This window comes from Dermacentor andersoni, chromosome 5 (genome assembly GCF_023375885.2).
Source record: "Dermacentor andersoni chromosome 5, qqDerAnde1_hic_scaffold, whole genome shotgun sequence".
NCBI classification, from domain to species: Eukaryota; Metazoa; Arthropoda; class Arachnida; order Ixodida; family Ixodidae; genus Dermacentor; species Dermacentor andersoni.
In genome coordinates, this window is record NC_092818.1 from 126,370,362 (window position 1) to 126,391,965 (window position 21,604).

At 48.4% G+C, this 21,604-nt stretch overlaps 1 protein-coding gene across 2 annotated transcripts; it reads left to right on the forward strand.

Annotated features, from left to right (window-relative positions):
- The first annotated feature begins 2,282 nt into the window (after window positions 1–2,282).
- LOC126531117 (major facilitator superfamily domain-containing protein 6-like) lies at window positions 2,283–20,849 on the forward strand. 2 transcript variants are annotated; one of them, XM_050178519.3, is made up of 4 exons: window positions 2,297–3,065; window positions 6,253–7,602; window positions 10,135–10,314; window positions 19,829–20,849. In XM_050178519.3, exons 1-4 carry the CDS (start codon window positions 3,005–3,007, stop codon window positions 19,924–19,926), a joined length of 1,689 nt encoding a protein of 562 aa, XP_050034476.1. In that variant the 5' UTR covers window positions 2,297–3,004; the 3' UTR covers window positions 19,927–20,849. The 2 variants fall into 2 exon arrangements, with proteins under 2 accessions (XP_054926947.1, XP_050034476.1); XM_055070972.2 differs by lacking the exon at window positions 10,135–10,314 and having other exon boundaries at window positions 2,283–3,065.
- Window positions 20,850–21,604: the final 755 nt, after the last annotated feature.

Consider the following 21,604-nt stretch of genomic DNA (forward strand, 5'->3'; position numbering starts at 1 on the left):
GCTGAAGCCACGGCCTGGAGGCTACTCCAGACCAACACCTATCCTCATCTCACACTGCTCCATGCGATGTGCACTACCCTTTATCACCCCGTTGTCCTTTCTGTACAAAGCGAGCTACCCTATACCATACCATATGGGTCTGACATAAAATCACTAATAACTCCTCCAACCGAAACACAACGCACGAGCGGTCGGAGATAGTGCTGACCAGCTCGGCATTGGAGGATCAGCTGAAGCTGGTCGACAGAGATGTAAGTGCTGCCACCGCCGCTGGGGCCTTGGACTGAAGGCTCTACCCATAACGGGGATCCACGCCTCTCCGTGCCCCATCAAAATGAAGTTATCTCAAACTCTCTCTCTTTTCCTGTAGGCAGATTCCTGACTCGCCTTATTATGGGCCTCTACAGAAAAATATGATTACTACATGCCCGATGGTGGGGTCGATGCAGGATCCTAACCGCAGTGGCAGCCCAGTGGCTACGGCGCTGAGATGCTGAACTCGAGGTCATGGGTTCGGTCCCGACCGCAAGATAACTTTTCTATGCAAATGAGGCGTGGGGGCTACCTTTACTAGTACAAACGTGAAAAATGCCCACCGTTCGCCATAACGCAGGGTAAACCCGCAAAAGAGAAATGAAATCAGGTGTGTATATCTCACAGGTACGCCTGTGAGATACACCCCTCTTTTACTTGACAAACAAGGAACAACATCAAATGGAATCGCGCAGGAAAGAAACGCAGGAAGGACACTGCCAAGAACAAGTAAACAAGCGAAAGTGTAAAATAAAGGTTTCTACGACCAGTTTTTGAATTAGTTCTGGAAAGAGTATAGAGAATTATATATATTTGCGGAACAATCAAACTTCTTTTGCGTCCCTCGTTTACTGCTCTAGCAAGTGCCAGAGCCGACTCCTATTGTTATTCAGGAAGTTGTGTAACGAAGCGTAGCTGCCAGTCCCGTACAACCCTGTAGAGCACAAGACGCTGCGCTTCTAGATGTACTGCGCCACCGCGAAAGATTAGAAAAACAACCACATAAGTACAGCAGAGAAGTGCCTACTTTGGGCGGCTCGACTGATAACTGTATAAACTTCATTCAAAACGCACGGAATCATTCTCCACTTCCTTTCATTAAAAAAAAATTTATCCATGAATATTTTCACAAACAACAGGTAAATTTGATAATTTTTGCTTTTTCTTCCTGTTTGGCGGTCGCCTCGGCTCTCTCCCTTAAGATATCGCTTATTTTTCACAGCTTCTTGCTACTTTTGTTTCCATTTGCCAATATTGCACGAAAAGTGCTGTACCAATCGGATAAAACCAGACGAGGTAACGGGCAACGTTGGTAACGAGTAGCATTCATATAGCTTATGGGTTTAACGGTTATTGCAGGGTTTGATGATTGACGCTGTTTCGCATTATTTTATTTTCTGCCTTATCTAACCCATATCACAGGTATATGGTTCCGAGGATCTGTCAGCCTCGCGGCGAGCCGTCACTCGAGGAAATAATGAAGCAAAAGGAGAAGTTAAAAGCAACTGGCGCTTTCTCCGGCCGCATACAGACCAGCTCACTACGAACTAAATCCCTTACCTGGTCCCTGGATCAGTCTAAACAAAAAAGGTTGAACTTATGAAGCAACAGCGATGCGCGTGACCGTTGCAATAGATGGTGACAACTGAACGCATCTCGAGTTAACTGCGTGGGCACCGACTCGATGACGAAACTGGCCTTCACATCCCAGGATATGCCGATAACTACCGCCACCCAAATAGAATTAAAAAGGCAGCACAACGTTAACCGCCGAATAGCTGTCAAGTCTCAGGATTGCTTTGGCGGCGCATTAGGAACGTGTGTGAAGAGTGGTGGCGGGGGCGGGGCGAGGGGGTTATGTCGCTTAATTTCGGAGGAGGATGGAGCACGGGCACCCTCTTACCCGCCCTGGATACGTGCCTGCCCTCTTGACATCGTACAAATGACACCACTACCACTTTTTCTCGCTTCACGAACTCCAAAATAATCCATCGCCGTGTGTTGACAGGGCCAAGCGCACGCCCCACAAATGCGTTCAATGCACAAGCGCAAGCTCTCGGCCGAGGCGCTAAGCCGCGCCTGCGTTTGCACGTAGCTGGCAGGAGGTGCGGGTTCGTTGCTACGGACGCGCTTACGACAGTAACGGCAGGATGTTGTGCTGTTGCTGCTCGGGAACTTCCGCGACTGCGCAAGTGCGCCGCCGTCAGCTGTTCGGCACGCGCGAGAGAAAAAAAGGAAAGCTTGCGAAGCGCGACGCGTTCCTCTCGGTAAACGAGCCCGATGGGCCCGGTACTCTCGGACGGCACTAAACGCTGCGGGAGCTCGCCTGGCAACGAAGGATCTTTCTTCGGGACGCAAGCAGAGGGCGAAAGAGAGGAGACCCCGTGTCTCGCAAAAGAAATAACTCGGAGAGCGCGAACAGCAAAAGACGAAGAGAGCACGAAGCATGCCCAGGCGGCGGCGGTCTTGACAGATAACGGAACGCACTCCGGGAGGAGAAGCTATAACAGCGGCAGAAGCAGCATCAGCAGCCTATGCACCAAGGAGGTTGGCCAAACGATAAGCTCAACGACACCACCAAGATGCCCAAAAGAGGAGATGGTACAGCTCGAAGTAAGCGAGGAAAGGACGACTGAATCCGACTCAACTATACGTTTCGACAACTGCTTCTGTATGTCTCGTTTTTTTTTTTTTTTCCCCTCTGGTATGGAGCGTCAGCCGGGCTCTTCGACCTGTGACGGCCGTTTTATCTGGGCTTCCCCACCCCGTGGTTCGTGGCAACCTTTAACGACAACCAAGGTGATTGCGCACAACTCCTTTGCGAAGATCAGAACGTGAAATGACTGCACCTTGGTGTACGTCGTGAGAAAATAAGAAAAAACGAAACAGAGAAGTTACTTCGGTCAGGGAGCGCAACCAACAGCCAGAAACACAAGACTCGCGAGCAGCAGAAGCCACGAAGTTTCGCACGATGGCAAATATTAACCTGAGGGAGCTGCCAATGAAGGCGCACTACTTCTTCTACTACGGCGGTAAGTGCCCCGGCAGCTGCTTCTATATAGTATGTTCGCTTTAACCGCTTCGCGGCAGGCATTGTAGTACGTCTCGCTATTGTCAAGGCAGTAATGCTTCGCACGCACATGTTGAGATGTCGTTGGCACTGTTTGTCGAATACATGCGAAAGAATATTGTTTTTTTCTTTATTTATTTATTGCCACACATTCGATCTGAAATGAGTGACTCAGCACTTAAGTGCCGGCTTGCTCGACACATCTGTGCAGGTGTTGAGTTCACATAAATTCAAACGGGAATATAGTTAACAACACGAAGTTAGAATACAGAGCGTAAGATGAGGTGCGAATTACATCGTTTATAGAATACAAGTTCCAGAAAGCAACAACTAAAGAAAACATTCACTGCAAAGCGAAAGTTGTGTGACACTTTACCAAGAAGGAGTTCGGTGGCCAGAGCCACCACTCTGCTTAAAACGAGAAGCTCACATCATTATTCGGTCACTTCCTTGTGAGAACTGTCACCCATACATGCACCTTGAACTCTAAGCACAATGTGCTCTTGAACCTTGAACATGTGCAGGCCTGTATGCAACGTAGTATACGTCGCCGGATGCCATGAAATGCTTGAAGGGGCCGCTGAATTCTTGGTATTCTACTTATTGGCCCCGTACCTCACGCTGCTTCTTTAGTGCTGCTATCTGGCCGTGCTCGACAACTACAATACGGCGTGAAATGAAATGAGACACGTGGCTCCGCACAAGACAGAAATACAAATGAAAAGCGCAGTTGTAAACAAGGTCGCGACGAGTCATGTGCCAGACAGCAGCCCCGATTTGCAACACGTGCGCCTGCTGTGAAACAAAATTCTGTTATGCACCATTGGTGTCACATGTGTCGTTAGTTGCCCAAGTTAAATTGTTCGATTAATAAAGGATGATAAGATGATTTGATGTGAAGTCGCTTCGGCAAGAAATCACTTTTGAAAACGTTCTTGAACAGTCAGCATTAGAAAAAAATTAGGCAGATCCCACGCATTGTGGAAATCGATGTAAGCGAACCTTTCCGTGCTGGATACTTTGATTGACGATAATTAGCGGTGATACTGACGGTCAAAGCTTAATTTCTTCAACGTTTAGGCTAACACGAGAGCGGTGGGTTGATGTTAAACGTTACCTTGCGTGCACCACTGCTGCTGGTCTGCGTAGTACACAGAACACACAGAAAGAGATGTTTGGTTGAGGCGTTGTTGGGCGCCATATTTTATAACCTCTGAGAGGGTTGAACGTTGTCATTGCCTGACATTGCACATCGCATTGTGGCAGAAGCATTAAACATGAATTGGATCATAGGGCTGGTACGTGCCCAAACCCCACTCGGATTATGAGGCACGCGGTAGTGGCGGACTGCGGACTAATTATGACACCGCGATGTTCTTTAACGCGTCCCAAAATCTTAGTGCACGTGCGCTTTCAATTTCGCCCCCGTCGAAATGCGGCTGCCGCGATTGGGGTCAAATCCACGACCTCTAGGAATGTCATAGCCGCAAAGCTAACGCAGTAGGCACAGAAGTGTTGATTTGACGGTCGACCGCTTTCGTAGTGTCTCCTGGACCCTGCAGTGCGCTTTAATTAATGCGACTCTGCTTCTGCGCGCCCTGCATAAGTTGCCTGCTTGACATATTTGCACGGCGTTTATTTTTCAGAAACAGCAGCAACGTACTCTACCGTACCTTGAACTTGAGTTTATCCTGTTTCCCCGCAACCGTTGTCGTATAGTTGTGGGGTTTCCTTGCCTTCTCAGGTCACCTCCCCCCCCCCCTCTCTTGTATGAGAACAGCCTCTTATCCTCCCTCTCCTTCTTCTCCTCTCTACAGTTCTATCTGCGTCTCCTCCCCAATCAAGAATCTCTCTCTCTCTCCTCCGGACCGTCACCACCGTTCGGACTCGCACGTTAGTAGAAAGGGAAGCGTTGCAGTTTCTGCAATGCTTCTGAGGAGAATCACTGATAATTACAGCTGCCAAGCGGCTAAAGTGGCGACGGCCAGGGAGCGCCAAAGGGCATTGTGCACATTCAACGCGGTGGGGTGAAAACAATTTTCTCCCGTCGCCTTTCCTCTCTTACTCGCGCCTGTCATCTATATACACGCTCTGAATCACCCCCCGACGTGGTGTGCGCGACAGTAGTGGCCACAACAGCTAATAGCATCAGCAGCAGCAGTGGGAAAGTCGAATGAAGAGGCAAAGAAAGCTTCGCTTTAAAAAGCTACGCTTCGCAGTTTTTCCGATTAGCCCATCTTCCTCGGAGCGGGTCTGCTACATGAATAGCCTGATAGTTTGGGCGAGTTGGTGGTCGTAATTCTAATCTTCATTTACCATATTGTCTTGTGTTGTTTGGCTCTACAAGGAAATGTGGTTCCGCTAATGTCTCACGCATGCGGACGACATTCAAGTGATTGCTACAGGACGAAGGTAAATTCTCTCTTAGAAGAAACTATTCCGGGACCCCGCACACTTTGTGCAGATAATGGTGCAAGCCTTAAACAGCGTGTGTTTAAATATAATAAGAACTCTAATCAGAGCAGTTCAAGGCTCGGTATGCATGTATACAGCGTGTCCCAACTATCATGCATCAAGACTTAAAGATATGCAAGTTCCACGTAGCTGTGGACAGGACTAAGGTGATGTTGTTTGCCATCGCTTAAAGATACTCAGATAATTCTTTCATTCCGCCTAATTACATAATTAGTCTTAATATATTCATCAACTTCTCAAATATTATAATTAGGTGAAAATTATAAATAAGAAAATCGTTTAGCAATATGAAAAACTCCCGGTGAAGTTCTCTGTAGCTCAATACGTGCTACATAAAATTGTTTTTTTTTTTCCGAGCGTCAAAGGCGCCCACGAACGCAAACAAAATTGCCGCGCGACTGGCCGCTCGAGGCACTTTCCAGAGGCACATATCCAGAGCTCCCATACCGTCCGGTCTCAGCTTTGTCAACATTCACTCGGCTTTACCCACTTTTTTGCATTATCTGCATGCCCCACAGAAAAGCATTTTGTTGATAAATGTGAAGCTGAGTATGAGAACAACGCTGACGAGAGGTCGCATAGCGGAAATTACAAGCGCAGATCCCATGTTATGAAATCCGCTCAAATAAGAGCGGAGCTTGTTTGCTCACCACGCTCTTTTCTGCATTACGCAGCCCTTTCTGGCTTCCTGCCCTTTATCGGCGTCCTGATCAAGGACCGCGGAGTGTCTGCCGTCGAAGTGGGCCTTATCTACACCGTGGCACCCTTCTTCTCGGCGGCTTCAAAACCCATCTTCGGCGCTATCGTCGACCACTCGAAGCAGATCAAGGTCGTCATCCTCTCCTTCCTTCTCTGCGTCTTGACAACGTTCGCTGCGATAAACTTCCTACCGGCCGTCGCTGAAAGGGTGACAGAAGGCGAAGGTTCCACTCACAACCTGTCAATATCTGTCACACCCGAGGACATTACGACTAGATCTCGTGTAATATACCTGCCCGAGCTAAATTTGACACCGCCAGCTCTACTAGACCTCTCTTGTAACTTGACCTGCGTCCATGAAGGTAATCAATCTGTAAACAGCGTGCAGTCCCAAAGCGTACGAGTGCACGGAAACGTCAGCGAAGCAAACATAACGTTAAGCTTCCCTCCCAGAGAACTTGAAAATGTCTCCGGAGCTTGTACCGTTTTTTGTCCTTTGACGGACCGCGGTCCACAACCTGCGTCGGGGTCTGTCCTCGCGACGGCGCTGTTCTGGCTGTACTGCATCTTCGTGACGGTCAACTACGCGGCCATCGGCTGCGCGAACTCTCTGACGGACACCGGCTGCTTCGAGCTCCTGGAAAGCGAGGGCGTTGACTCCAAAAGTCGATTCGGCTTGCACAGGCTGTGGGGTACAGTGGGATGGGGCATATTCGCGGCCGGAAGCGGATACCTCATCGATGGCCTCAAGGGGATCGGCGGCGCCTCGTCGCCCACAGACTATTCGGCAGGCTTCTACTTGGCTGCCGCGCTGATGTTAGTTGATGCCGTGTGCGTCTGCATCTGCGACATCAGGAAAAGCAAGAGCACTGAAAACATTGCCAAGGATGTGTCCCGGCTTGTCTACAAGGACAGCCGGGTGTGGTTTCTCCTCCTGGACGCCACTATCGGGGGAGTGTTTGTGGGCATCGTGTGGCAGTACCACTTCTGGTACCTGGACAACCTCGGCGCCTCCTCAGCGCTGATGGGTGCGTCTGTAGCAGTGCGGAGCTTCGCCGAACTTCCGGTATTTGTGTGCGCAGGTTGGGCCATTGGCAAGACGGGACACGTGCTCATTCTACGTGCCGCTCTTGTCTCGATGGCGGTCTCCTTCGCACTGTACTCAATTATCATTAACCCTTGGGTGACCCTTTTCGTGGAGCTACTGCTCGGACTGGCACTGGGAGCCTTCTTCACGGCGATTCCTTCTTACGCCGAAGAAGTGGCGCCACCCGGAACCGAGGCCACAACCATGGGACTCGTGATGGGCTTCTTCGAAGGCATCGGTAAGAGGGGTGTGAGAAAGTCACAGCTGACCAGGCGGCTTGCTGGGTTTCAAAGTTTATATTTTTAACCATTCTTAATATGAGCAATTACGACGCAGTTACTCTACTTCCGAGCCTATCCTTAAGTGGTCTGTGTTCTTCCTCATTCCGACGATAATCTCAAATTCTGTTCAAAATGCAAAGCAACTTGGTGAGGAAGCAGGGTTTGGGTACGGGCTAGTTAGTATTTCATTTCAAAGGTGAGGAAGCCTGTAATAACACGGTATACGATTTCAAGAAAACGGCTGAACTGTATCATTTGTGAAGACGCGTCCTCAGTTGTTCATGACCAACATACTAGGTCAGGTTCATGAGCCATACTAAACACCAGTTTTACTTCGCCGTAATGCTCGCTCCAAACTGCCTTTCACGCATGCACCAAATTAAAGTTGAAGCCGGAATCTGCTTCTGCTACCTCGTCAAAAATAGGCAAGATATCTGTGCAGTAAAGCCGAAGGTAATGGAACAATTCGCGGATCAATGGATTTATCTTGACTCAGACGAATAAAATCTAAAAGCAGCGAGTAAATCTATACATAGGACTGCTGCTTAGGGGTCAGGTCATCGACACCGTGGATTAAAAATGTGAATGACATTGGGGAGACGGTATCTTTCACAAGACGTCTTTCTTGTTCTTTGTTTCCTAAGCTTTAGGCTATCATCATTACATTCTCTCAGAGTGTTTCTGTCGAACGCAGGAGAGTAGTGCACTTAACATCGTGTTGCGATAGAAGGCAAACCATTTGGAGACAAAGCATGTACACGTTATGACAAAAAAAGAAAGACCAACCGGCGGTTGCCAGCAGTGGCCGTCTAGCCTTTAAGTGTTTTTTTTTCTCTGTGGTGTACACCTCCACACCCTGATTCTCGTAGCTTGTAGTGGAATACGTTCACACGGATAGTCGCAAGCTGAGCAAACCTACTCCATCGCAAAGTATGACAAATGTCGCAAATTGAGTTAAATATGGGACAGGGATTTGATGTCGCCTAATGCAGTAGTCAGAACGTATTGCTCTTTAATTAAGTGCACAGACACCACACAAAAGCACTCAAATTTTTCAAAGCCTGTACTCGATCAGCTCACTGTATTTATTCAGCTCACATGATTTCAATGGGCTAAGGTAAAAAGGACATTTGCTGGGATATTGAAGCGTTAATTATTTATTCGGGAGGTTAGACGATCATTTACCGAAACCTTCTTCGTAGTGGGTAGTTGATAATGTCTCTTGTCCGCACTTCTCCTCAGAAATCGTGGTGACATAACACGTATTCAACATAGACACTCTGGTTTGGACCCACAGTTTGTGCAATGAGCTGTATCACCTCATATCCATCGTTTGAAAAATTGTCAGTCACTTTAGCATACGCCAAAGAGGGTGAAGGCGAAATGCTGTGCGCTCTAGAGATATTCATTAAATTGTTTGACATACTAATTTGAATGCGTTCTTACTTCTTATTACTTGCTTTCTCCTAGCAAAGGTCGGGGGTTCGAGCGCCTTAAATGACGCTACCTTAATGAACTGTGTCTTAACTAACTCGCCCTAATTAACACCGAAGGTCATGGGTTCGACTCCAACCAAAGGTCGAAGGTGTGACTCGCACCAAGGGCCGCGGGTTCGAGTGCCTTAACTCTATCATGATTACCTGTGCCTGAATTCCCCTTAATACGAAGAGTTAGTGGGTTCGACTCCCCCCGAAGTTCGTCGGTTCGGGTGCCTGAATTAACTCTATCTTAATTAACCTTAAATTTTTTTGGCATGATGCGCGGCATCGGAGCCAGCTGTAGAAGACGACGACGACGAACGGGAGAGCAGTGGCACGAGCGCGTGTCTGCGTGACGCGAGCTCAGATTACTTTCTGTATCGCGCGCCGCGTTTTCAATGCCACCGTCTGATGAGGCATTTAAGGCTTTCGCCTTAAAAGTACTGGACGAGCTGATTTGTCAGGAACTATACTACACAACTAAACATGTAAGTGGTAGAAGGAAAAATACAACGTAAAAGCTATCAACGGCGGCTTTCGGTGAACACATGTTCTTTTTTTAAATCTCAGTGATCCATTGCTACGTTTGTGTGAACGCGACGTGAAGTCGGAGCCAGTCGGCTCGTTGGTTCGCAATTCGGTCGCTGAACTTAATCACCAGCGGGTAGGGTCAAGGGAGAGGCTTGGATTAGGCCACGTGAAGGGGTTGACTACTGGTTCGTTCGACCTGTCTGGCAAAATGCAAATAAACGCAGTCGGATCGCCTTGAGTCAGCCCAATTTCTGAATGAACTCTCTCCCGTCGACTTCATGTTAACGGAGCAGCGTTTCCATCGGTTTTTCGCCGTGCCATAATCCCTGTAACATGCCCTCCGAGATCCGGCAGCGCGCGTTGTCTTGCAGCCCGATCTCGAAGGGCATGCCTGTTTTGTCGAGCTGCAATCTCTCTTGAAAGCCGCTTGAAAATAAAGCATTTAATCTTTCCTTCCCTCCCTTGGCGACGCATGGGCAGGAACTGCGCTAGGTGGCATGGTGGGTGGTGCTGGCTTCGAGTGGTTGGGCGGTGCTTCCACCTTCCAGCTGGTGGCGGTGGCTGGCTTCGCCTGGTGCGTGCTGGCTTACGCTCTGGACGCTTCGCTCGCCTACCTCGCCGGAGCAGGCAAACGCGGCCGCTCAGCGACAGCCAAGAGAAGTGAGTTGACTCATTCTTAACAACATGCTTGGTGGTGCGACCGCAGTACCTACAAAAATATGATTGACATGAGAGAAACAAGCTTTAATGATATGCTGGAGATGTTAGCCTGGATGTGCACCTGACATGCTACTCCAGGTCCTGAGTGTTGATTATGATATATGCAGTGATAAACACCTAACAGCACATACAGTCACTCACACGCACACATATTGATACACACGAAGTTTCGTTCAGGCTCGTGATCCGCAAGAACATCAGCAGCGCTTGCATGGCGCACAACGCACAGGTGCTGCTTTGCCATGGGCCGAAAATGTGCGGTAGTGCCAAGCTCGAGTCCCGTTGAAGGTGCAGTGGCGCCTTCAGAGACACACACTCTCTCTCTGACGCGTAGCGGTAGCAGTCGCACAGAACATGTTGCAAATCTCCAGGGACGCTACATTTAGAGCACATTGGCGAGTCCGTGAGCTGAATCTTATATCTGATGTAGTTTATGTAGGCCACCTTGAGTCTTATGCGGTGAGATGCTTGGTCTTGCCTGTTGAGGCCTTGCGACATGTAAAAGTCGCATGATGGATCTATTTTGTATAGGGGTCCGTACTGGTAGCCGGCATCTGTACAGAGGGATCGCTGGAGACGCCAAGCATGCGCAGATGCGAGTGTTGCCGCGTCTTTTTTCGAGAAAGGTATCTGGACCATTTCTCTCGAAGTGTCGCGTCCAGCATTAGTAGCATGGTCAGCCTGGACGTTGCCTTGTATTCAGCGGTGGGCTAGTAACCACTGCAGCACAATGCTGTGACGCAGTTCGCAGGCTTTATTGCACAGGCGTCTGATGTCCATTACGAGTTGTTCCTGCATGCGTGGCGACTTCAGGGACCGCAGGGCCGCTCTTGATGTCTCATATTTCTGTTCGGTGATCTAAATCAAAGCGGTCCACAGTGCAGCTAGTTCAGTGCCTGTAGTTGAAGCGGGGTGACTGACAGTGGCAGAGATGGTAACACTCGCAGACGCAATCCACACACTAATGACAGATGATGTAGACGTAACGGATCCGTGAGTGTAACTATGACGGTGAACTTTGTAACTGGTGTTAATATGCTCTAAAGCAAAATATGTCAGCGCTAGACCGGGAGTATTTCTCTTGCTCTTGAACCCAGACACGAAAGTGACAATGGACCACGAAGGAATTTTCCATGGCGGTTCCGTCGGCATAGAAGGGCCTTGATAAATAAGCGGGAGCAAGCTTCGCACCATAGGACCGCTGTCTGAAGCAAGCGGATGACTGGGCAATCTGGCGGCAAAGTGCATGTGTACTCGAAGAAACTCCTGCTGCAGAAGCACTGAAGCCGATAGGCGTCTGCTTTCTGCAAGGGTTCTTACACTTGTGTTTTCCGGTAGGCTGTGGCACACCCTCAGGATTTTTGCTTGCGCAAATGTAAGTGCTTTTACGTAGGTTTGGGAAATGCCCTGTAGCGCAGGAAGGCTGTATCGTAAGGGACCTTCACAAAGAGCCGCATACATTCTTAGCAGAGAACTTACAGAGCAGCCGCCAGTGTTGCTTGATAGCATACGGAAGATGCTCGCTTATGGCCCAATTTTTACAGCGAAGCTGTTAAGGACTAGTTCCCCCAGGATCGTGTCCGTGGGTAGACACAAAATCCCGAAGATAGTGCGATGCCGGGCCGACCCGCGACGGAGATGAAGCAGGCGTTAAGCACTCCTCCTACCTGGGCCGATTCCGAAGGTAGTGCAAAGCCGGGCCGACCCGCGGCGGAGGTGAGGCAGGCGTTAAGCACTCCCCATACGTGGACCGATCCCGAAGATGGTGCAATACCAGGCCGACCCACGGCGGAAGTGCAATACGCCATTAAGGGGCCCACATATACAGCTTTGCTAGTCACGCTTCTTCTAGAGTGGAAGCTAGGGCTCTGAGTTTTTCTTTTAGTATTCGAATATGGGGCGTCCACGAGAGGTCTCGCGCTACACGTTAAAGGTTGCACGCTCTCCCATTCGGTACGTGTCAAGTCGCAAGTTTCTGGGTGTGACAATCGACAAACTGATTGACAGGACATATACGTCAAGGACTCATGAAAAATGAGGCCCATTTAAGATATGCAGTCTCCTCTTCGCCCGACTCGGAGGCTGAGCGACTACAGTGTGCCTTTGTCGAGCACAAAATTGGGACTTCGATTCCTGGGGCGCTATCACGTAAATCAATTCCAAACCATTTCTATTCCATTTCTGCAATCAGCCTTCCACTAGTGGTCCAACGTTCTTCGGCTTGCCCCCACTTTGCCTGTCTGTCAGGTAATTCCACGAAAACCGTGAAAACTCACTATATGGTATGATGTGTGCACACTATGCATGATTAGATGGAACAAAACAAAAAAATTACCGACGATTACGTTACTTCCTAATGCGAAATTTGAGCGCAGCAAATAAGCTGTTTCAGGAGGAGCGAAGAAAGGAATTAAGTTCGAGCCGGCGCTTTGACAACCGGAGACTCGCAGGAAGAGGGGGGAGGGGGGCGGCGTGTACACCCAGCGGCAAACGATGGGGGCAGAAGCGCGCGCAGCAAGCGGACAACACGATAAAGGGAGGAGGGAAGAGATAGCAGTGACTGACTGATGCCGCTGACGCCGATAGTGAGTCAACCCCAGCTGCGGAGTTGGTTTCAGGGACAACGCCGCCGATGCCGACACAAACAATATGATACCCTCGCTTCCGCAGCGCTAAGAACCAGGTCTAGCCGTGGGAAGGTGGTCACGTATTCGTCGACGTGCCGGGGCCTACGTGAAATAACCGGCGCGTCGGCAACTGAAGAGCACCCTATCCGCCACACAAGAACAGGGGGGGGGGACCCTTTCCTCCTCTTTCTGCATGGCGGCGACGGTGTTCTATGCAGTCACGTTATCTTGACTCTCTAGCGGCGTCAGCGGCATCCAGCGGTATCAGTCGGTCGCTGCTAGCGCTGGGGGGATGAAAGGGGGGCGGAGCTGGTTACGAGGCCGACGACAACGCCGACGACGACGCGAAACCCAGGAACGGACGCCAAAGAGCTGCGCTCTAAAATTATCAATTCTGATTCCCCATATTTTTTCCCATTATCCCTCCGCTATTCGCTAAATGTTTTCGGGTTGCGCCCACTTCACCTTTCTGTCACGCGAAGTCACAAAACCGCGAGGACTCACAACGTCAAAGTATTGTGTACGCACATTAATATGCATTAAAAAAGTTAATCCGTATTTTTTTCTTCCGACGCGATTTTAGCCCGGTGACCGCAAGCTAATTAAGGAATGGGAAGCGGGCCCATCCCAGATGCCGGCACCGCCCTCTTCATCTGGTTGTCTACTTTCGCTGCGCGAGCTGGGCCCCACCAAAACACTCTCCACTTCTGCGTACTCATCGCCTATTGTCAGCCAATTAGATCAGAAAAAACTGTCAATTAGGTCAAAGCAAACAAAAGTGACCTGCTATAAGCGAGGAGAGCATTTTACAGGATGGTTCAAATAAGACTTCAGGTTCTTGCGTCGGAGGTTACGTAAATTTGACGACGGAAGATTGGAATAAAAACATATTGGGATAGTTTTACGTTATAAGCCCCCTGACCACGGCTGCCTGTCACGCTTTGATAGCGATCTAAAGAAAAAAAGAATACGCCAGTGGACCGAATAAAGTTGTTTCTCTCTCTCTCTCTCTCTCTCTCTCTCTCTCCATTCCACCCTGTGAAAGTAAATGTACAGTGAAGCTGTTGCCGACGTTAGACGACGTTAGACGACGTTACACAAGCACCACCAAACCGTTGTCAGATGGGAAGAGGATTTCGCAGCCGGAGGCGCCGCGTCCCAGAGCTTACATGTACTCATCAACTCAGCATCATTAGACACATTGACCCCGGTGCTCCCCCTCAACCCGGGTTGACTGGGCGGGGGGACTTGGTTCGGGCCAACGGTCCTTCCCGGACAAGGGGGCTGTTGTGGTACAGCACAACTGAGGAACTGCACTCAACATGCAAACAGCCATGTCGGTCTTACAGGACGCAAGCCTGAGTGACCCTCGGACTGCCTTGACGCAAAAGAGGTCAAGGCATACAACCATGGAGAGCACCAAAGCCATCCGCGGGGCAGCGCGATCACACGAGGGTGTACCACCACCGGTTCCGGCTCTGGGTTCCACTGAGCCAAACAAAACCTCGTAGATCGACTGGCACACATGGCCGAGTCGAGCAACCTTAGGAGCACGCATAATAACTTAATGGATATCTTTCCACCGGACTCATCAAAAATCACGGCGGGACGAACCCAGACTTCGAGAAACTTCTTCACGCCCAAGCGGTGCCGCTCCCGGTTGAAATGGAACCACACCTCCTTCCGTGCTTTCGCAAGCACTTCGTGAAGGCCCGGCGCCCGACCCCCGAAAACTGCATCACCTCGTGCCAACCAAACTTGGTATGAGCACTCGGCGAGAACCAGCACGAACAGGTTGATCGCCTGATTAGGCAAAGGGTGCAAAAATCGAACTGTCTCATAAGTAACGCCTGGGAGATTAAAGAGACTAGCAATCCTTTGGAGAAGAGCTGCAGGAAGCAAACACTGCGTAAAGATATGAACCGAGTCCTCACGACCGCCACAAAAGGGGCACACTCCACGAGCCGGGATGGCTGTGAAGCGCCGGTAACTCAACGGCAGGCACCCTCGCGCCAGGCAGTACATGAACGTAGCTCGCCTAGCGTCGAGGAAACCAGCCGTACTGAGCTTCCAGTTTTGCCTGTGCATGGACAGATCGTACCTTTGGCAATGCGGGGGGAGACCTGGGGTGAGGATATCGACTAGTTCTTGGATTGGAGTTGAAACTACGTCGATGCCGGGGTGAACCTTGCAGAGGCTTACCAGAGAATTGGCAGCCGCCGCATAAATGGTGGACGGGGAACCTGAGCGAGGCACACAGTGGGAAAATGTGCTCTGCGAAAACAAGCAGAGTCGGGTGCTAAGAAAAAAGGAAGTTAAGCTTTGAGTTAGGAGCATATCCGAGTTAAGAGCGACCTGGGTCCACCTGACGTGTAGTGCAGTGGCCACGATGCCCAGGTCGGGAATTCCGAGTCCTCCCTTATCCCTGGGCAACTTGAGCACCCGCCTAGCTACACAGCCAGTTGTGCCCTTCCAGAGGAAGCGAAAGAGGACCCTCTTCAAGATAAGCTTGGTTCGGGTTGGAACAGGAGACACACACGCCACATGCGTGAGAGAAAGAAACAGAAGTGAGCGAAGAATGGTCGCTCGAGCAGTCAAGGGGCATGACAACGCGCTGCATTCCTGAATCCTGGTTTCAAGCTTCTCCTTAGCCTGTTGCCAGTTTTCAGGAGAGAGACCGTCTGGTTCGAATTAAGCGACGTACGTCACGCACGCGCGCACGTGGGCGAAAGTACAACATGCATCCTCATTTATAATATACTTCAAGCCCTCCGCCAAACGCAAGTTCATTATTGAACTGAATGAATGTTTAAATGTGAATTGCGTCAGAAGAATGCGTTAAGTACGACTTACACACAAGCTGCAGACATGATAGCTTCGGATTGTTATTCAACTATGCGAGAAAACATAAATTTGTTCGCGGAAACTGAGACAGGGCCCTTTTTCAGCTGCCGTTTGAGGTCTGTCCGAGTGGCCATGGCCGCGGCCGCTTGGTGGCGGTACCGTTAGCACAACATATTCTCATGGGTGGCGGCAATGGAAAAGAAACCTACCATGAGTAACTACATCAGAGGAAAAAATGAAATCAGGAAAGAAACAATTTACGATAACTAAAAGGGAAGCTCATTACTTTTCGAAGCGAGATAGAAGGCGAGATAGAAGAAGGAAGAAGAAGCATGTGCTTGCTGCAGTAAAGCTATAGGTGATCCAGCATACAAGCTTCGGCCGCTAGTTTTGTTGGAACGAGAGGCGCTACGTCTGTGCTTAGGCCTCCCGAAATACGTTTCGAATGCCGTATTATACCTGGAGGCAAGAATCGCACCTGTAATACGCCGATTTCGCCTTCTGACAGTTCAGACTTTCCTAAGGCTATATGAATACCCATTAAACCGCCTTCAAATTATTTTCCTCTCTGATCCAGAATTATTTTTTCCTATTCATTGGCCCAGGTTTCATAGACCACAGATTATATTTGTGCAAACATTACTTGAACCACTAAATGTGCAAATTCGCGAGGTGCTTCTTGATAATACGCATTCAAATTACCCAGAGATTAGGTTCGATGACATTTTCCCAAACCACGCGAAACTACTCCCTTACGGCATCTTAAACGCCATGTTGCAAGACCACCTAAGCAGCCTAGAAACAAACGTTATCATTGCAACAGATGCCTCACAGTGCGAGGAAAAAGCTGGCATTGGAATATTTTGTCCTGCACTCGACTGGTCTTTTTCTTTAAGGTTGCCTGATTTTGTGCCTATTTTTCTGGCCGAGTTGTTAGCAGTAATCCTAGCTTTACGTAAATTAGACCCAATTATTACAACGGCTGCCATTCTGACTGACTCCCTTTCAGTATGCTCTTGCCTTACCGCTACTAATGAGTCACCCATGCTAAAACTATTCCACTTACTAGTTCCAGCCCATGTGCAATGTGTTCATTTGATTTGGGTGCCAGGGCATAAAGGTTTGTTTTTTAATGAAACTGCTGATTCACTGGCAAATGCATCACTATCCGGCCCTGTTCTTCCTATTCTACCAGTGACAGCACAGATCACGGCGGCAAGATTTCGGATGCGATCAATAAGATTAGCCTTATCAAACCCACATTTGACTGCTTCTCCAGAGTATCAGCACCTGGCATTTCCCTGGCATAGCGAATCCTGTGACACAAAGATGCTTGAGGTCTGCCTAACCAAATTACGCTGCCGCGTACCCTCGCTGAATTTCTATTTACACAGGTCGGGTTTGGTTCCCTCCCCGCTCTGGTCTTTTTGTAATGAGGAAGAGACGATACACCACTTTCTTCTATCTTGTCGCCACTTTACTGCGGTTAGAAAAAGATGGTTGGAAATACCTTTTCGAAGAATTGGCCTGGACTTGACAGAACCCTCAATTCTTTCGTTCGGAGCGTCCACTTTGGGATTCAGCCACAGGGATGCATGCTTCGCTGTCCGAACATTTCTTACGGAATCTAAACGAATGCCCTGCTAAATTCCTTTCTTTTTGTTTTTACTTTTAAATTAATTACGCGCGGTAATTAAGCGCTATTCAATGCTATTTCAATAGCTATTAGGAAATTTATGCTCCATAATAATTTCGAATAATCCACCCATTTCTTGGCCAATCCCCCATCGTGGGTAGGAGCCACACGCATCGCAGGCTACAACAACAACAACAAAGCTATAGGGAAACGATGGAGCATGTTTTATTAGAATGTGAATATATCTGCCCAGGAGTCGATTTAGGCACTACTGGCCTCCTTGAAGCCCTTGGGTTCATCGAGAGCAGGGGGAAAGGAAACATGCCCGGAATAGAGAATAATAAGAGGCGATTGGAAGATTGGTGGAAGTAAGAAACAACAAAAAACGGAAAGAAAGGGTGTTAGCCGAGGGGCCCGATTTTTATTAGTCATGTCATAAGAAGCCAACAAACACTGACACCAAGGACAACAAAGGGGAAATTACTTGTGCTTAATAAATGAAATAAAGAAACGATAAATTAATGGAAATTAAGTGGAAGGAAAAACAACTTGCCGCAGGTGGGAACCGAACCGAACCCACAACCTTCGCATTTCGCGTGCGATGCTCTACCAATTGAGCTACAGCGGCGCCGTTTCTCCATCCACTTTCTTGGGTATTTATGTGCCCTAGTAGAACCCTGGGAGTGTTAGCCAGCGCCACCACTCGCAGACCTTGGCGGCGGACGTGGAACGTCCTTTTTGCCGCAGGCGTCACGAGACCGGGATTTTTTTTTTTTTTTTTTTTTTTGTGAAGGCAACTGGTCAGTAAACCCACACCTGCTACCTGAAGGCATCAATGTTGCCGGATTCGAGACCCTCGTTATGTAATAAACGAGAAGAAAGGGGGTTAACCGAGGGGCCCGATTTTTATTAGTCATATCATAAGAAGCCAACAAACAATGACACCAAGGACAACATAGGGAAAATTACTTGTGCTTAATAAATGAAATGAAGGTTGCGAAGGTTGTGGGTTTGGTTCCCACCTGCGGCAAGTTGTTTTTTCATCCACTTTAATTTCCATTAATTTATCGTTTCTTCATTTCATTTATTAAGCACAAGTAATTTCCCCTATGTTGTCCTTGGTGTCAGTGTTTCTTGGCTTCTTATGATATGACTAACAAAAAACGGAGACGTACAAGAACAAAGTTCACAAAGGGGGTCAGAAAATTTGGTTGTGGGAATTCATCGTGGCTTTTTTTTCTTTCTTTTTTTACCCTAGGTAGGACATTAGGTAGTATAATAGCAAGAGCTTGCTGAGGCGACCCACCGCCCCTTTGCAAAGGGGACGCTCACAACAAACATCCATCCATCCATCCATACATCCTCATTCTTGTAGGTCCTCCGCCTAGGGCAAGTGCGTTATTGAATTAATTGAATTTCTCAAAGTAAAATGCGTCAGAAAATTCGTACAGTACAATTTGCACACAACCTGCAAACATTATAGCATTAAATTGTAATTCCAGTATACGAGAAAACATAATTCTGTTACGCGCGAACTCAAACACAAGGCTTTAAGCTGCTGTCTGTTTTTGTGTTTTGTGTGAGCATCGCGCATGCGAACACGAGAAATCCCGACCAACTAGAGGATATAAGAGCATCGCTTTAATATATATATATATATATATATATATATATATATATATATATATATATATATATATATATATAGCGGGTTCTTGTTTATAAGTTGCTGTTAATTGCTTCTCGCCCTCATAAGCCGAAATTTTGCGCGACTACTTAGACTATATGCATGGTGGATTGATTGATAGATTGATTGATTTGATTTCACCGTCTTAGAGCTATAGCTTGGCTGTAAGGGATGTTATCCATTGTCGATATGGCTTAGAATCAACTTTGACTGCTCGCGGCTCTTAACACTTGGCCCTCACGACATGGCAGTTTTCGCACGGGAGTTCCGGGTTCATGAAAGAGCGGCTGCAGCAGGTAATCGAACCCACGCCCTTCGCCCAGCTGCAGACCACCATGAAAACTAAGTTAAAGCCAGCGGATGTGATGTTTGTTTGTTTGCTGTGCGGACACCTGCAGTTACCAAATTCAGTCGTTTTGCAGTTATTACAGCTTTCGCTCTGTTCCTCGTACGTGTTCCTGTACAGCCGTCCTGTTATTATGATAAAACGTGGTTAATTAACAGAGCATGGCGGCCTAGTGCAACGAAGTCGCAGCGGAACAGGAGAAACTTCAGCAGATATGCCAACCAACGTGCGTGTTCTCAGGCTCTATACTGGATGTTCACGCTTTGAAACCGCAACGTCTTTCTCTCTCTCTCTCTTTATTCTTTTTCTTGCAGGAGGTGCCGCCCCTCCGTCGGAAGTTGGTTCCAGCAGCGGTGTTTTATCAGCGGAAAATAGAACGTATGCCTACACTTCCGTCCAAACAAACGTGTGACACTGACGCCAAATGCTCGGAGTGATCGGCGATCATTTTGCAAAGGGCGATAATATGCCTCTTGCACAAAAACAAAGAACCGTAGTGTTCCCATGTGGTCCGCGAACAGCGACATGTGCGATGGCACAGGCACAGACTGCATTGTCCATATTCTTGACTAATGGTTAGAGCCAGACAAGCGCAATGCGCCGCCCCACGCCCATCATGACCCTGTCGGACAACATCCCTGCGACGCTCTTGCAGGTCTGCAGGACTGCTGAATTTTTTTTACACAGCTATAACAACGACTATGGATAAACGAGGCACAGTTTCGGAAGCAAATTGCAGAAACTCGCGGACTTCGTGCACTTGGGAGAAATGCCATGTCATGCCCTGCGAATCTCAATTTCAATCAAAATTCCTTCATTCACACTGAACCGTGTGCCACTGGGTGGGCTGTATATCGGATGGACTAGATGTCACTTTCAGCTCAATTAAGGAGCACGGCCCTGCTTGCTCCATTTGTATGTGCCTTCAAGCCAGACCACGGTACGATGTAACACCATCTTCACAGGTTGCGATCCCACACTTGTCTACAAAAAAAGTAGGAGACGCGAGCTGCAAGCTCTGCAAGCACGAACACGCATACATAGCACACATATTATGGAAATGCACAGATATCAGATCAATATATGTAGAGGACAGCATAGAACCGGACCTTCTCGAGGAGCGATGGCTAAGCGCTATGACTAGCTCGGAACTACACGACCAACTATGGTTTATCCAGCGGGCCCGGGCAGCGGTGGAAAGGCTATGCCTCACCTCACATAATGCCCGGGTGGCCTCAGCCCGGGCTGGCAACCTCGCAGGTCCTTGCCCCATTAAAGTTTTTCCCGTGCGAGAGAAAAAGCAACCTGCATCTAATACCCACAGATATGTTGATGTGTGTGTGTGTGTGTGGGGGGGGGGGGGAGGGGTGATCAACATCAACTGTATAGTCGCAGGCTGTCCTAAGCCGTACGCAAAGGATAACTTTGAAAGGGAGCAATGCTTTGCCACCTTGTTCGTCAGGCCAGGTGCAGGAAACGCCGGCAACCTGATAAAACGCTTATCTCAAGAGTAATATACGTGAGCCTTGCCACGGTAATATTTATTTTCACCATTATTATAGACAGGAGCATAAAAATAGATAAGCGTACCAGCTAGGTGTTCCGCTTCTGTGCAGAGCAGAGGAACTAACTCACTGGCAAGCATTTCTCCCATGCATGTGCCAACCATAAGCAGCCTAAGACGAGGTCTGGTTGTAATCGATCTGTGCAGAGCACGAGAACTTATCTAGTTCTGTAGCCAGCAGTAGTACCTGCTTCGTCACTTGACTCAACATTCATGTCGGAGAAGTTGCGTGATCATTTTTTATCCCGCTTAACATCTTCTGTGTCCTTTCTTATTCAATTTTTTATTTCCTATTTTGTTTCATTTCATTTAAAACTGATCACATAATGAAATATTTGTGTTTAATGTGTTCTTAATCGCAAAGATTGTTTTTCTCCACATGCTGGGTCTCCAGAAACCGCACTAGATTCTAAATGACAAAAAAGAAAAGAGTCTGTAAGCAAACTTGTTGTCTCAAGTTAGCCAACGCAATTTATTATTCGGTTATTCGGACCATGTTTCATCGCTCTAAAACAATGTGCGGTGC

What these genes read in the sequence shown, in the direction of transcription:
- LOC126531117 (XM_050178519.3), top strand. Translation starts at nt 3,005, where the DNA reads ATGGCAAATATTAACCTGAGGGAGCTGCCAATGAAGGCGCACTACTTC. An exon ending in CTACTTCTTCTACTACGGCG is followed by an intron (nt 3,066 to 6,252) that starts GTAAGTGCCCCG and finishes TGCATTACGCAG; the next exon opens with CCCTTTCTGGCTTCCTGCCC. An exon ending in GGGCTTCTTCGAAGGCATCG is followed by an intron (nt 7,603 to 10,134) that starts GTAAGAGGGGTG and finishes ACGCATGGGCAG; the next exon opens with GAACTGCGCTAGGTGGCATG.